This window comes from Colius striatus, chromosome 25 (genome assembly GCF_028858725.1).
Source record: "Colius striatus isolate bColStr4 chromosome 25, bColStr4.1.hap1, whole genome shotgun sequence".
NCBI lineage: Eukaryota > Metazoa > Chordata > Aves > Coliiformes > Coliidae > Colius > Colius striatus.
The window spans coordinates 3,893,952-3,909,298 of NC_084783.1; the positions used below are offsets into that span (position 1 = coordinate 3,893,952).

Below are 15,347 nucleotides of genomic sequence, written 5' to 3' on the forward strand. Positions count from 1 at the left end.
TCTAACGCAGCCCAAGGAAACACTCCTTGGCAATTAGAGGTAGATAATACACACTAAAGACAAATATTTAGCCTTTTAGACATTTTGTTTAAATCTTTATTGATCCCTTTTGAGAAGATATCTACTTTTCTGCCAAATCAGTGTTTTGTTCCCATTACAATCAAAGCATCTAGAAATACTCAATAACTTCTTACAGAGCAACTTACACACCCAGTCAGAGCAGGAAACTGCCAAGGCTAAAGCTCACCTTAAAAAACCCCCAAACCCACAGGGTTGATGTAATATGGTCACTCTCTGATGCAACCACCACGCTGACAGCGCTGGGCAGCCACAGGAGCCAATGCTTACACAAGCTTCAAAGCACAACGCTGCTGTTGCCTCAGCAAAGACTCAAGGTCTTGGTCTTGATGAAGTGTAAGTAAACCCTTCCTAACTACAATTAATAACACCCATAAATTGATTCTAGAACTGAAAACAAATGGTTGGTGCTAGCAGCAGTGGTGTGATGAACAGCAGAGTAACGCTGCTTCCAGGTCAGCACAGGTCATCTGAGATGGTTAGAAAAATCAAAATGGAGTTTACATGACATCAAAACTAAAGTCAAATAAAAATTCATCTGATTGAGAGACCTAACTACAGTTTAAGATGTTTTTCAGCACCACATCCCTACACAGTCTCACCAAGGGCTTTCCAGGGCTTTCCTCTCCTCCTTTGGGTTGGGGCTTGTGGGCTCTGTAAAGAACAGCTGTTTTCTGTTTCATTTCCCAGGTACTGAAGAAAGTTTGCATCTAGGCCACATGGCAAGTAAAACAATTTTTCAGTAGGACATATTCTTGAAAAATCCCTTAAGGAAGGATTCCTGCTGTGCCACTTTGTGGTTCAATGCTTTACGTATGCAGACAGGGCTCCTTCACCCCTGCCCTGCTGACGCCAGCACACAACTCAGGTGAACGTGGCATCAACTCCTCCAGCTGACTAATGCCTTTGCCTCTAACTTCTACAGGAGGCTTAGAGCTCCTACAATTTGCAGCTACAACTCAAAGTCATCACAACTACATACTCCAGTTTATGACTACAAGAGTATGTAATTTGGTATCCAGACCTAAAACTTTCAGTATCTTAACTACAGGCAAAGCTCACCTCTGCAAGAAGGGCTCTGCAGCTTGGCAATTCACTCTCAGGGAAAACCTCAAACCACCCTCAAAGAGGTGGAAGAGCTGACTGTACATAACCTTGGGAACGTATTCTCTTACTAAATGAGTAGCTCTATAAATGCAAATTACTGCAAATGCTCTCTGCTGCTGAAGCTAAAGGAAACCAAAACGCAGCACGATGAGGCGAGCTCCACACATTCACCCTGGGAGTTACAACCCATGCACTGAAATGCAGCAGTTGTACAACCCCAGCTTCACGTGCCCACAGATCCTTCACAGCTTTGCTACATCATTACAACAGACACACTTGGCCTCTGCACTGAAAAGAGACTTTGTCCGAGAGCTGAGGCAAACAGCTGCAATGCATGGAATAGTTATAATAATAATAAAAGCCATTGTCTCCTTTAAAAGAAATAAAACCCCAGCAGAACTAACCACAACAAAAACCTGACAGGGTTTACCCCAGGAAACGTTCCAGTGCTAACTGAAAGCATGCGAGCTCTCCAGCATGGCATATCAGAAGCGACTCGTGTGTTTACCTTGGACAGCTCAGGCGAGCTCAGGGAAGCAGAGCTCTGCACAAGAACAGAGATTCTTTGTGCCCCTGCGGGTAGCTCACCTCTGCAATCTCACCCTCTGATTTACAGGGATTCTTTCAAAGAATTAAGGACACTGCACCATTATTTGAGTCACGGGAAAGCCAATGCCCACAGCTGGGGTTACAGATGCCACGAGATGGGGAAACAGCCTGCTTGGGTCCTGCTCTGTCGGAGAACGTGGAGGGAGATCACTGACAAAGCTTAAGCCAGCTATTTCTTGGTCTGGAAATGCACCAATTCGGGGTCTAAAGCCTGTATCTGGGAATGACACAGCCCAGAGCCTGGAAAATCAACATGTCTGAGAGAAACTCACAGTGACTTGACGTGACCAGAACTACTTCAACTGAAAGTATGAATCTCTGGGCTTGGAGGGCTCAGTCCTGATTGTGATGCATTTCTTTAACACCTTTCAGACACTGAAAAATACTATCAGGTAGTCAGGAACTTCTTTTTCATCAAATAAAAACATGCTGAAGACATTAGGAAACATCACTGCATCAGCATCATCATCATCAGTGTTTCGCATTTCTAAAGCCAACAATTAGCACTCCTGATTTAACTATGCTTTTAAACACTCTTTTGCATCCTATCTACATCAAAGGATGCTCTGTGCATGCACAAAGAGACATTTTGATCTCTTCCACAGCCAGAAGGAACAAGTCAATGAGTGACTGTCTCATAGCCAAGCGCAGAGCTTGCTCCAGGAGGTGTGTGCCTGGGGATGCTGGACAAACTATGGGGTTTTTACTTAGTTTTTTCAGTCACATGGCCATTTATGGAGCATCTTCCTTCTGAGGAAAGGCTGTTGGACCTGGGGCTGTTCAGTCTGGAGTTCCATTGAAACATAAAGAAAACTCTTTTACTGTGAGGTGAGCGAGCCCTGGCCCAGGCTGCCCAGGGAGGGTGTGGAGGCTCCTTCCTTGGAGGGCTTCAAGACCCACCTGGACACATTCCTGTGTGACCTGACCTAGGTGGGAGCTGCTTCTGCAGAGGGGTTGGACTGGATGAGCTCTGAAGCTCCCTTCCAACCCCCACCATGCTGTGACTCTGTGATTTATGGGCAGCAATGCCATTACAATATATTCCAGTTGAAAAAAAATAAACCATACTCTTTATATCAAAAACACAAAGATTTTAAGGTTTGAGGTTTAAAATGTAAACACCAGCTTTTTACTTCACATGACTTTCAACAACCCAGAAAAGCAACACAGGCACAAAAAGCTTTTGGCAACACCTGAGCAAAACCCCGGCACCACCCCATCACACGGGCTGACCAAGCACTGACTTGTGAGCTTGGGAACACAGAGAATGAATTTTGTGTCACTCAGGAAAACAGGTTACTACTAAAGATGTTCTTTTTGAGAAGTGCTGTTAGTGGCACCTCACTCAGACACCTCCTGCAAGGTGCTTGCATGGGGGGCTCTGAGTGCAGAACAGACTGTAAAAGCAGCGCTGGAATTTTGCAGAATGGTTGCAAACATCACCATTAACCTATTTTCCTTCCAGTGACATCAACAGCAGCACAGCTCTCCAGGCAGGTGGGCTGGCAGGTTTTTGGAGTTGGGGGGGGTCTTTTCTTTTAAGGTAAGACTGCAGGGTCCGTAGGAGGGAGCTCAAACACAGCTCCAGCTGCAATCCCTCAGAACAAAGCGACTTCAATAATGTATACTGCAAAAACAACCCTGGAAACCTGAGAACATCTCCATCTGAACAAGAACCACCTTTAAAAGGCAAGTCACGAGCTCTGCTCAAATTTTCTTGAGGAAAAAAAAGCTTCCAGTCTCTAGCCTTTGCAGAGCCCTCCCTTGAAGAGCTCAGCACTCTCTGTGTAATCCTGCACGTTAATGTTTTGTTAATTACAACTGTAAAGGGCAGCCACAGCTTTGTGTGAGTAAATCTATGCAATGCAGCAAGCATCAGTGGGCTGTGTTACACCAGAGGCTGAGAGTAGGCCCTGGTAAACAACCAGTCCTTCACACACAGAAATCCGTGCAGCTCTCAAATTCCATGCTTCCCATCAAAGAGGAAAGGAGCAGAATCACAGCAAAAACACAGGAGTCAATGTCACCTAAGGAAGAAAAAAACCCCTCCTCCTCTTCTCACCCACTTTGTTACTATGGGACTGGCAGAAATCTCTGGATTGTGAACACCACGGTCCCACTCACGAGACAATTAAGCAGCTCCAGTGCTTCTCCTGGCCACCCACCTCCACGACTCTTCACAGGGTCTGTGTCTACCAGAAAAGCTAAAATGCACTCTTGAATTTGCCAGCTGAAGGGCAGGACTTTGCTGCTCCTGAGAAGAGTGGAGCACTCTTGAAATCAAAGCAGTGCATTTGGCAAAGGAAGTCTTGTCTTTTTCTCCCCAGCTGAACAGTGAAGGCAATACAGACAGGAGGGGTTAGTACCGTGCTCTGTTTTGTCCTGGGTCAGAAAGATGTACCATGACCTAAATCTCTCAGTTGGACCAAACAGTATAAATAGGTGGAAGATGATCAAGCCACAGAGCAAGGTCAGGAATAACGTGTGTACGCACAAGAAATGGTGGAAGGGGAGCTCTCTGCCTCTGAGAGGACCAGGAACTGAGAGGGAAACAGGCAAGATGGTAAACATTGCAAAAAGACAATTACTAATAATGAAAAGGCAACAGAAATGTTGGGCTGCTTCCACAAACTGAGTAAGGCGCTTTCAAACTGACAGCAAAGCGCTGGCTGCCAAATGAAAATGGGAGCAAACAGCAAAGTTGTGCTTAACCCCTTTTTGCTTTTTATACTGTATTTTAAACACAGATGAAATCATGGAATTTAGAAGAGAAAGTCTACAAAGGAGACATTTTACTCAGTTGTTTGTCAGTGTTTCCATCACTTCAGTACCCAGAATCCTCGGACAACTTATTCATCTTGGGCCCTTTTTTCAGTACCAGGTTCTTGAAAATAAGATGGGTTTCCATCTGCAAAGCCTGGGTCAGGAACACTCCCACTCAGGAGGCACTGAGTTAGCACCCTGACTTCCCTCGTGGAAGGTGAGCGCTGAGCATAGGAGTGAAGGACAAGCCATAATTGAGCACTTCAAGAACACCCAGCCCTCGAGGCACAGCTGAGGACTGATCACTGAAAGGCAAAACCCCAGGTCATGGAGCTGCAGGGGCATGAAAGAGGGCTGAGAAAGAAAACAAACTTGAGCGACTGCAACCATCTCTGAACTGTCCTCACTTTGCTCTAGCAGGAACTCCAACAGCATCCTCTACAAAACACCAACACGCAGGTTAGCACACAAAGCTTTGGCCTCACACCTTCCCAGGCAGGGGCTGGCAGAAGCACCGTGCCTTTCCCTTACATCCCTCTGACCAGCAGCAGCACCAATTCAAAACAAATATTTACCCTACCCTGACACAGAGGAATAAAAGAGAACATTTCACTGCCAGTGCAACTGTGTGTTCCCGTGTTCCCATCCCTGCAAAGCTGCAGCCGCAAACAAGACCGTAAATTCTCTCTCAACAGTTACAAGACAACCAAAAATGATGACATAGGCAGGTGAGACAAGAACCCTACAAAAAAGCTCTGAGATCCCAATATCTAAACCAGAAAAGGCATCTGGCGTTCAGAAGGCGCATCCCTTGCACCGTTAGTTTCTGCCGATGGGCTTTGAGGAGACAGCAGAAGCCGGGAGGGTTTGGAAGCGCAGCGATTGGCACCTACGACAACCGGAGTATGGCAGGCAGAGCGTTAGTGACAGCGAGTCCGGCAGCTCCTGCCGGGGCTCTGCAGCCCGTGGGCGCTCCGTGCTCGCCCCCGCAGCGGGGATCCAGGCGCCCGGCCCGCGGACGCGAGCAGCGGGGGATGCTCCGCAGGGCCCCGAGGGAAGCGCTGCTCGGGCAGGCGGGGGCAAGGCTGGGACCCCCGGCCCAATCTGGGCCTGTCCCGCTCTGAGGAACCAGGATGTCCCTTTAAACTCGGGCCTGTCCCAGGCTGAGGAACTGCAGCCCCCGCCTCAGACCAGACCTAGTCCCACGGCGAGGAACCAGGACCCTCCTCAGACCCCTCCCAGGGGAGAGAGAGTCCAGCCCCGGCCCAGAGAAGCCCCCAAGCAGCCGATGTCGCTCGAGCGGAGCCGTGAGGGGCCCGACCCGCCCCTGACCCGGGGCAGAGCCCCCCCGGCTCGACGGGGTCCCGGGGCCCGTGCAGCCGCCTGGCCCTGCCCCGGGGCCCCGTGGAGCGCACCTGCCCCCGCCACGCCGGCCGGTCCCGCCTGGCGGCAGGTGCTGATCTCCGGAGGATGCTCCGGCCCGCGGCGAGCCCCGTGAGGCGGGGGCCGGGCCCGCTGCCGGGGAAACGAACGGGGCGCGGGGGGGGGGGGGGACGAGGGGACCGGGGACGACGGCGCGCGGCCCCCCGCCCCGCACGGAGGACGGCGCCCGCCCCCGCCAGGGGGCGCTGCCCGCCGCCCCGCCCGCCGCCGCTGCCCCCGGCCCGAGGGGCGCTGCGGGGGGCGCCGCCCCTCCCCCCCCCCCCGGCAGCCTCCGGCGGGGGCGCGCGCGCTGGGCGGCGGCGGGGGCGCGCGCGGGCGGGCGGCGGCATCGGCTCACCCGGTGCGCGCGGGTCAGGCTCAGGTCCTTCATGACCTCCTCGAAGGCCGCCGTCTCCTCCGCCTGCTTCTGGTTGTGCAGCGCGATCTTCTCGCTGAATTTCCGCGGGTTGTTCGAGGCCGCCATCTTCCCCCGTCCGCATCCCCCTCCCCGCGCCGGAGGGGGCGACGCGCATGCGCCGGGCGGGCCGGCGGGGCGGGCGGGGGGCCGCAGGGCGCCTGCGCGGCGGCGGCGCGGGGCGGGAGGGGGCGGCGAGGGGGCGGCGGGGCGCATGCGCGGGGCGGCCGGCGGCGCGCGCGGGAGGCGGTGGCGCGCGGGGCGCGTGCGCAGCGCGGGGGCTTCCCCCGGCGGCGCGCGCGGGGAGGGGGCGTGCGGCGCGCACGCGCGCTGCGGGACCGGCGCTCCGAGGCTGTCCCGCCGCTTGCGCCCCCCCCCCCAGCCCCCGGCAGCGCCCGGAGGCCTCGCGTCGGCCTCTCCCGGGGGTGAGCGGCTCCTCCCGCACCGCAGCATCCTCCCGCCCGGACTCGGCGCGGGCCTCGGGCCGCCCCCGGTGCCCCGCGCAGACAGCGGCCGGGCCGCGGGGGACGGGGCTTGGTGGAGAAGAGGGAGCTGTGCGCGTGCCTGTGTCCCCCCCGCTCCTCGCCCTGAAGCGTGAAGCCGAGGATTTTGTACCCAGCGCGTTAAATGCCGGCTGTACGCGGGGTTCTGTCGGAAGTTATTGGGGGGCTTGTTGCGGGGCAGTTTTTTGCCCCCTTCAGAAAACGTTGCTGAAGAAACTAGTTTTCCCAGCACCTCACAAACTGGGCTCTGCTGAGGCACGAGGTGAAAAAGATGCCCATTCACCCACCTGCGAGGGCTGGGATGGAGCATGTGTGCAGCAGGGAACGAAAGGGAGAGGGAAACAAGCTAGGACTTCATTTGGGCTCCCCAGCTCCAGAGGGACAGGGAGCTGCTGGAGAGAGGCCAGTGCAGGGACACCAAGATGCTGAGGGACTGGAGCATCTTCCTTGTGAGGAAAGGCTGTGGGACCTGGGGCTGTTCAACTGGAGGAGACTGAGGGAGGATCTCATTAATATTGACAAATCTCTGAATGGTGGGTGTCAGCAGGTTGGGGCAGCACTTTTTTTCTGTTAACACCAGCAACAGGACAAGGGGTGATGGGATGAAGCTCCGTGATTCCTATCTTGCCTCTTCCTTCAAGATAAGATAGGTGAAGCTGGGAGCCAAGCAATACACCTAAACAGTGGAGACCTGGTGCGAGAGACCCGGTAAAGGCGTTATTTCTGGGAAAGGTTTAGGGATTGGAGCAGTCTCCCATTTTCTGGACCCTTTAGGTGTGTTGTACACTGAAGCAGAAGATGCTGCTGCAGCTTTGTTCTGAACTAAGCAGAACAAACCGGTGCAGTCTTCCCACACAAGCACATCTTCACTGCCAAACCCCTGCGAGCGCATCCAGCTCCACCTTCTCCCTCTCCTGTGGCATTCTCCATACGCAGAAGCTGCTTCCTGGTGAACCCCAACTCTACGTCAACCACCGCCAGAGATTTGTTTCCCCTTCCCCAGGAGCCGGGACCTTGGCTGAGGCAGCCGCTGATGTGTGTGGGACGCGGCGGATCTGCCACGGGTCGGGCTGACAGGCAGAGATGACCCTGCTGGGATGAGCTCGGGCAGTTCCAGGCAGTTCAGCCCTTCTGAGACACAAGCTTAGGCTGCTAAGCCATTGATTCCAGCTGCGTTAACATCAGCTGGGTGCAAAGCGCTGTGATATGCAGGACACACACACACACATGAGGCAGTAATAAATCCTGACACTATGGTTTCCCAACACCCCCACGTTGCCCTTTACACCTTTTTCCTTTAACAAAGCAACAGAGATGAAGTGGACACTCTCCTTTTTTGGTGCAACCCCCTCTGTCCCTGAAGAGTGCTGACTCCAGTAACCAAATCCTGTAGGGTTGAACTATCAGATCAAAGAAATCAGACTCTGTTCTCACTTCCACTCCTGATCACCTTTGTGGCCTCGCTTCAGTCAGTTTACCAGTCATTTATAAGCATTTCCTGCCCACGTAAAAACAAGAGACTATAATTACCCACTGCTGCAAGGCTGTTAGAGATGGATGGATGAAACTCAGCATCTGTCAGGATTAGCATTAACCACAAAGTCACGTCCTACCCTGGATTCTAGTTGCCAGCTTGCACTTAAAAGTTTCTAACGTGGTACGAGATACCATCACAGAAAACAGAGCTGGGACTTAAAAGATCATCCAGACCCTGGCAGGATCAGCCCTTCCTCTGTCATTCCTGACAGATGTTAGTCTAACCACTTCTTGCATTTTTCACCAGCAATAAACAACCGGTGTGCATGTGCAGTTAAATACCCTCTAGCTGTGTACATGAACAGCGTATGACCTGCAAAATTGGCCTGTCATGCTAAAAGCATATAAATCATAAAGATGTAACACTAAGATACCGATTCCCCACACTGGTTTTGCTCGAGGAGCGAGACAATGATAAATAATTTGTTGAGTTAACCTGGGTTTAATACCATAGGTGGTAATATCAAACGTCTGGAGAGCCAGCTGCCACTCTGCCTCTTCTATAGCACCAAAAGATGAAGTGCATAAGATGAAACTTGATAAATTTTCCTCTCTTGGATCTCCAGAGATTGGAGAGGGTGAAATCTCCCCTCTGACTACTCCTGGTTCACAGGGAAGGAACACAGATGGCCAGGGAGGCGGGGGCGGGGGGTTACTTCCTCCCTTACAAGACTCCCTTTTCTTATTGTTTCGCCTGTGCAGCTTTATCAGATGAAATTCCACTGTGCAACCTGGACCCTGCTTCTGTTCTTAAGTTCCCTGCTTTTAAAACGGTTTGGTTTGCTTAACAAACTTCTCATCAATACAAGGTTTGTGTTTGCTTCTGGAATTTCTCACCCACTCACAGCTCTGCTGGTTTGGGGTGTGGGAGGATCTGAATGGCTGCTTAAGTGCATGACCCAGCAGACAATGTAAATCTTGACTGCATTAAGGCATTGGCAAGGAGACGTTTCAGACGGGTGCCAGGTTTCCTTCTTCCTCCACTGAGGGAGATATGCCATGCATATGACAAAATGATGAGCTCATACCCTAAGTATTATTTATGTCTCCTGCCGTCTTCACCTTGAGCACATATGGGGCTATGTGGGAACAACTTGATCTCACTAGAAAGCTGCGATGGGATCCCCTGAGACAGCAGCTCCATCTCCCCCAGCCTTCCTCACGTGTTATGAAAAAGTTGCTTGTAACTGAGAATTGGAGTTTTGCTCTGAAGCAAACAAAGAGCCATCGCAGGAGCGGGCTGTTGGGTTCACATCTGCCTGTGTTGCAAACAGCTCCGTACCGAGCAACCTGCGGCTTGGAAGAGCAGATCCAGCTGAGAGCACGCGGGAGGAGGTTGCGTTTACTTATCACTTGGTTGTTGTCTTCCAGGTCTTCTGGAATTGCTCTGGCAGACGAGATCCAGCTTCTTCTGTATTCTCCCTTAGAGGCTTCAGAGGAAGGTGTGAGGCTGAACAACTCACACAACAGCAGATCCTGCCTTGATCGACAAATAAGCTGACTTTTTGCCTACAAAGGTTGGGATCTCTCACACTTCCTACTTCATGTTCCTGTTGACATTCCCATTATCCTCAGAGAATACCCTGTGAGGTCCACAGAGTCCCTAGTTCCAGTGCCATTTTGAACCTGAGCTCCAAATTGTGCTTGCAGTGGGAAAACACTCTCATCTTTCGCTTGGAATTTGTGACCAGTTCTCTCATTTAAGATCTCCTGTTTCCAGAGGGCAGATAAAAGCACCTGAATTACCCTCTTGACACCACCTCTGCTGAGCAGGCTGAGCAAAGCAGCTCGCTGTCATGCAGGAGGTTCACTTCTGATACTCCTTTCTCATCCTCCCAGTTCACTCTCTTTACCCGTCCCTGCAACTTCTAAAATGCCAGAAAGCGAGCGAACACTGACTGCTCCAAGCTATTCTTCTCATTTCTACAAGGCATTATCTTCTGCTGCTCTGAGATACTTTGGCAACCACACAGAGCATTCTGTTACGGTTATTTTTCCCAGAATCAAGGTTTGGCTTCATGCCACACTGAAGCAAAGAAGGATTCCCGTGGTGCCAAGGTGATGCGGTGGAGCCAGTGAAGCGGCAGCCACTCTCTGTCCTTCCAAAGCGAAGCCTGGACAGCAGGGCAAGTGTCCTCTGCAGGACATTCACCATCAGCACTCAACCCCCTGTACCAGGACAGGCTGGGGGTGACCTGCTGGGGAGTAACTCTGCAGAGAGAGACCTGGGAGTGCTGGCTGGTAATAAACTGAACATGAGCAGCAACGTGTCCTCATGGGCAAGAGCCAATGGCAGCCTGGGGGCATCAAGAAGAATGTGGGCAGCAGATCAAGGGAGGTTCTGCTCCCCCTCTGCTCTGCCCTGGTGAGGCCTCATCTGGAGTCCTGTGGCCAGTTCTGGGCTCCCCAGCTCAAGAGGGACAGGGAACTGCTGGAGAGAGGCCAGTGCAGGGACACCAAGATGCTGAGGGGACTGGAGCATCTTCCTTGTGAGGAAAGGCTGTGGGACCTGGGGCTGTTCAGCCTGGAGGAGACTGAGGGAGGATCTCATTAATATTGACAAATCTCTGAATGGTGGGTGTCAGGAGGCTGGGGCAGCACTTTTTTTCTGTTAACACCAGCAACAGGACAAGGGGTGATGGGATGAAGCTGCAACATGAACAGTTCCACTGGATCATAAGGAAAAACTGTTTGAGTGTTTGAGTGAGGGAGCCCTGGCCCAGGCTGCCCAGGGAGGGTGTGGAGGCTCCTTCCTTGGAGGGCTTCAAGACCCACCTGGACATGTTCCTGTGTGACCTGATCTAGGTGGGAGCTGCTTCTGCAGGGGGGTTGGACTGGATGAGCTCTAAAGGTCCCTTCCAATCCCCACCATGCTGTGACTCTGTGAACTCTGAGCCTTATTGAAACAAACAGGGACATACTTTTTTAAGAGGTGACACCATTGCAAATCAAATTGCAGATCACAGAGGCACATCAGACAGCAAGATGTTTCCTTCCCTTCTGTCGAATCAAAGTCCAGAGAATTTGATATTCTATCTATAAGGAGCAGGGAAATATTTCTTTCTACATCCCACGGTTGGGTTTCAGCGCCGTGTGCTGGAAGGGTCACAAGGGATTTAGTATCTGAAGGGTTTTCTGCAGACATTTCCTGAGCACTTGTGTAGAGTAAAACAGCCATAGGGTAGGCAACAATCCCAGGTGTGAAACCACACAAGGATGAGGCTCATCCTGCTCTTTCCTGCTGTACTCACACAGAAATACAAGGTTGTGAGCCACTGGCTTCAGCTGTGATTAGTAGGCTCCAGAGTCGACTACCCACATGGTTCCTGTGCTGTGCAGAACCAGCCTCTGCCATTTCCGAGCCTCAGGACAGAGCTTTACCCACAAGTCAAAGGCTTGATTCTCACGCTGAAGGTTGGACTAGATGATCTCTAAAGGTCCCTTCCAACCCCTACCATTCTATGACTCTATGAAGGAGAATTCAGTGTGTGGTTTTGCAGGTAGAGGTAATCTTTGCATGAAATCCTGATGCAGAGTTTGTCTCATCAAGCAGAGTGTGGGCAGCAGGGTGAGGGAGGTTCTGCTCCCTTTCTTCTCTGCCCTGGGGAGGCGTCATCTGGAGTCCTGGGGCCAGTTCTGGGCTCCCCAGCTCCAGAGGGACAGGGAACTGCTGGAGTGAGGCCAGTGCAGGGACACCAAGATGCTGAGGGGACTGGAGCAAAGGCTGTGGACCTTGGGGCTGTTCAGCCTGGAGAAGACTGAGGGGGGATCTCATTGACAAATATCTAATTGATGGGTGTCAACAGGTTGGGGCAGCACTTGTTTCTGTTGTCTCCAGTGACAGGTGATGGGATGAAGCTGGAACACAAAAGGTTCCATTAAAACTTAAGAAAAAATCATTTCAGTGCCCTGGCCCAGGCTGCCCAGGGAGGGTGTGGAGGCTCCTTCCTTGGAGGGCTTCAAAACCCACCTGGACACGTTCCTGTGTGACCTGATCTGAGTGAGACCTGAGATCTCTGAAGATCCCCTTCCAATTCCCCTATTCTTATGATTGTAGGAACATGCCAGCCAAATTCAGGCACCTCCTAAGTTTCAGTCATTTTGCCCTGGGTGAAGCAGGCTCCTTACAGTCAGTGGATTGCTCAGCAGGAGATGAAGCACCCCTCAGGGCAGTCCCTTTCCAGGTGCTTTGGGACCAAGCTGTTCTCTTTGCTCTGTGCTTACTCCTTTGGTTGCACACGGGCTGAACCCGCTGTGCCAGTGCTGCACAGGTTCTGTCCCTACCAGGGCTGTTTGCCCAGGTCAGGAGAAGCCACGTGCCCTAATGGCAATTCCTTTTTCTGTTGTTCTACAACACAACCCTGTTTGCAAACTGTTCTGTAGCCACAAAGCAGAAGCACCTCCTTTTTCCCTCCCTCCCTCCCTCCCTTCCTTCCTCACTCCCTCTTCCTGCTGCCAGAGCAAAACAAGCTGCATTGGTAAACCCCCAAACGGGACAAATCACCAGGGGAGAAAGGAATGTTATTTCTTCAGAGGCACTGGCAGGTTCCCCTTGCAGAGGGTGCAGTGCAGACCTGGTGGCAGGCTGCTGCCATTTTAAGGCTGCGAGTCAGCAGAGCACATCAGCACACGGCCACTTCCAGCACGTGGTTATACCCCATTTCAGCCAAACACCGACACAGACGTTTAACAGCAGACTCTGCACTGGACTGACACACCACCTGCAGTGCTTTGTGCTGCTCCAAAGCCTCTGGGCTTTGCAGGTGAAAGATCCCTGCCTCCAGAAAAGCACATTTCTAGGAAGATCCTGTCAGGCCTCTTGGATAAGCGGCAGCGAGTCATTCACTCGAATCCTAATTGCTGTCCTGAAAAAGCCTCAGAAGGAATGTAACAACTTGTTTTGCACTGGGAAAATGGGAGGTTCTCCACTTGGAGCTATAAACCTTCAGCTGAAAACCTGCTGAACCTCTGGCCTGGGATCAGGGTTTGCTTTGACAGTCGTTCATGGTACAACGGGTGGTTTCTAGGTTAACGCTACCAAGGAACGCAGGAAGGATTCGGGTCTCTCCTCCTTCCTCCTCTTACCCACAGCCTAAGTGCAACAGAACACACCAGGCTTTCAGAAAGGCTCCAGTGCCCCAGGGAAAAGCCTGGCACAGAAAGCAGAGGAAGGCTGTACCAGGAGAGCTGCCCCAGGCTGCACAAGTCGGCGGCAAACGTGTGCGTGCTTGTACGTGGAGAGCATCTCTGCTCATGGGAGGACTAAACCTGCTCCCCCTTCCATGGTGTATGTTCTGATTTTATTCCTGAGGAACAACAAGTACACGTTTTGGCAGGAGGAAGCCTCCACCATGTGAGAACCCTGGAGCGTGCAACATTAAGGTCCCGACACGCTGACTGCACCGGAGGGCAACTTTCTCTCTTCCAAACCTCAGTGAAATTCATACATTCCTTGTAAATCCACTTGTAAACCACTATCCTGAAGGCACTAATGCTGAAGAGTAAATCTGCATCCATAAGGAGGGTCACATGGTTAAACAAGACCCCAGGCCACAGCCAGGGAAGAAAAGAAGGATTCATTTAAAGCTGCTAATTGCAAACTTTGTAGGGAGGCACAGATCAGTGGCCTGGTCACAATCAGCAGATTACCACAGGGGAGATACATTTCAGCACATTTTTCAAAGCACTGTGATCAGAAGACATCAAAAACATGAAATTCAGCTAAAAGGTTACATTCAGCTCTGGGTGCTCCAGTGTGAATGCAGTGCAGCTGCAGTGGCTGCAAAGGAATTGCTCAGCTGGGAAGGAGCGTGGCCAGCAGCAGACTGGCTGGTAGCCTGCATAAATGAGCAAAAAAAAAAGAGCATTTTCGTTTCTTTAAGAAACCATATAAAGTACTTTTACATGATAGGGGCCTGGGTGTGAAATAGCAACTGCAAAGCCTCAGGGACCAAGCCAAGAACCTTTGATTTGCCCTCTACAGCTTATAAAACCTTCTAAAAACTTGTGGCCCAACGGCTTTGCTGCTTTCCATTGCAAACTACACACACTGCTGCCCTCCTGCAGGCCCCCACCACTAAACCTTCACCCTTTGTCTTACAATCTGAGGCTAATTTCAGGTTGCACAGCTAAACCAGCAGCTGCTTCCAAGCACGTTTCATGTTCGTTTTATGGAACATCCAACGTTGGAACAGTCAAAAATCATACCCACCCCAGGAAATAATTGTGCAAAGTTCTCTGTGAAGCTCCCTGAAGTTGAAATATGAAACTGCAAAGTGCCAAAGTGGTGTTACTGAAACTCAGCTATTCGTTTGGAAGGAGAAACAAAAGTTCTGGAGTCTGTGGGATGATGCTGTGCCTACTCACCATTAAAATGCAGAGCAGAACCTAAGCTGTCTCTGCAAAAAAGAACGTGAGGGGAGAGAGATGTGTGTATGATATATAAATGCTCCCAGGTGACACTGGAGATAGCTGAGCCCTCTGTGGAAGGCAGCACAAAGGGGCTCTGCTCCTTCACTCCCCTGCCATGCCAACACACCCAGGCTAGACTATGGATTTATTCAGCCACAGGAACTTTTCCTGGTCCTTAAGTCACAAGTGATGAAATCTCCTTCAGTTATGCAAACGACGGGAAGATTGATTGTAAATGAAGTTCTGCACATTACACAACTGGCTAAAGATCATAATTAGAGTTGCACTGGGAAACATGTTTTATTTATTCTGACAGTAGTCTGGCTTCAATAATCCTAGGATGATAGATGTCCCTAAAGTTTGCAGAGTTTCAGCAACTAAAGACCTTATCACAGACATGGAAGGGGAAACGTCTGACGAGGCTTGATGTGGCTTACAAGAGGTCCCCAGCAGTTCTGCTGCGTAGCATCACTTTAAATCAGCACCAGGGTATGAAGAGCTAG

The 15,347-nt window shown here is 51.5% G+C and overlaps 1 protein-coding gene across 3 annotated transcripts in view; it reads right to left on the reverse strand.

Annotated features, from left to right (window-relative positions):
* The window catches only part of CRTC1 (CREB regulated transcription coactivator 1), a 45,108-nt gene extending 38,619 nt beyond the window's left edge, over positions 1-6,489 (reverse strand). For all 3 annotated transcript variants that reach the window (XM_062014931.1, XM_062014930.1, XM_062014929.1), the window contains exon 1: positions 6,338-6,489. In XM_062014931.1, the coding sequence (XP_061870915.1) occupies positions 6,338-6,463 (126 nt within the window). In that variant the 5' untranslated portion in view covers positions 6,464-6,489. The remainder of the gene's footprint in view (positions 1-6,337) is intronic.
* Between the last annotated feature and the right edge of the window lie 8,858 nt (positions 6,490-15,347).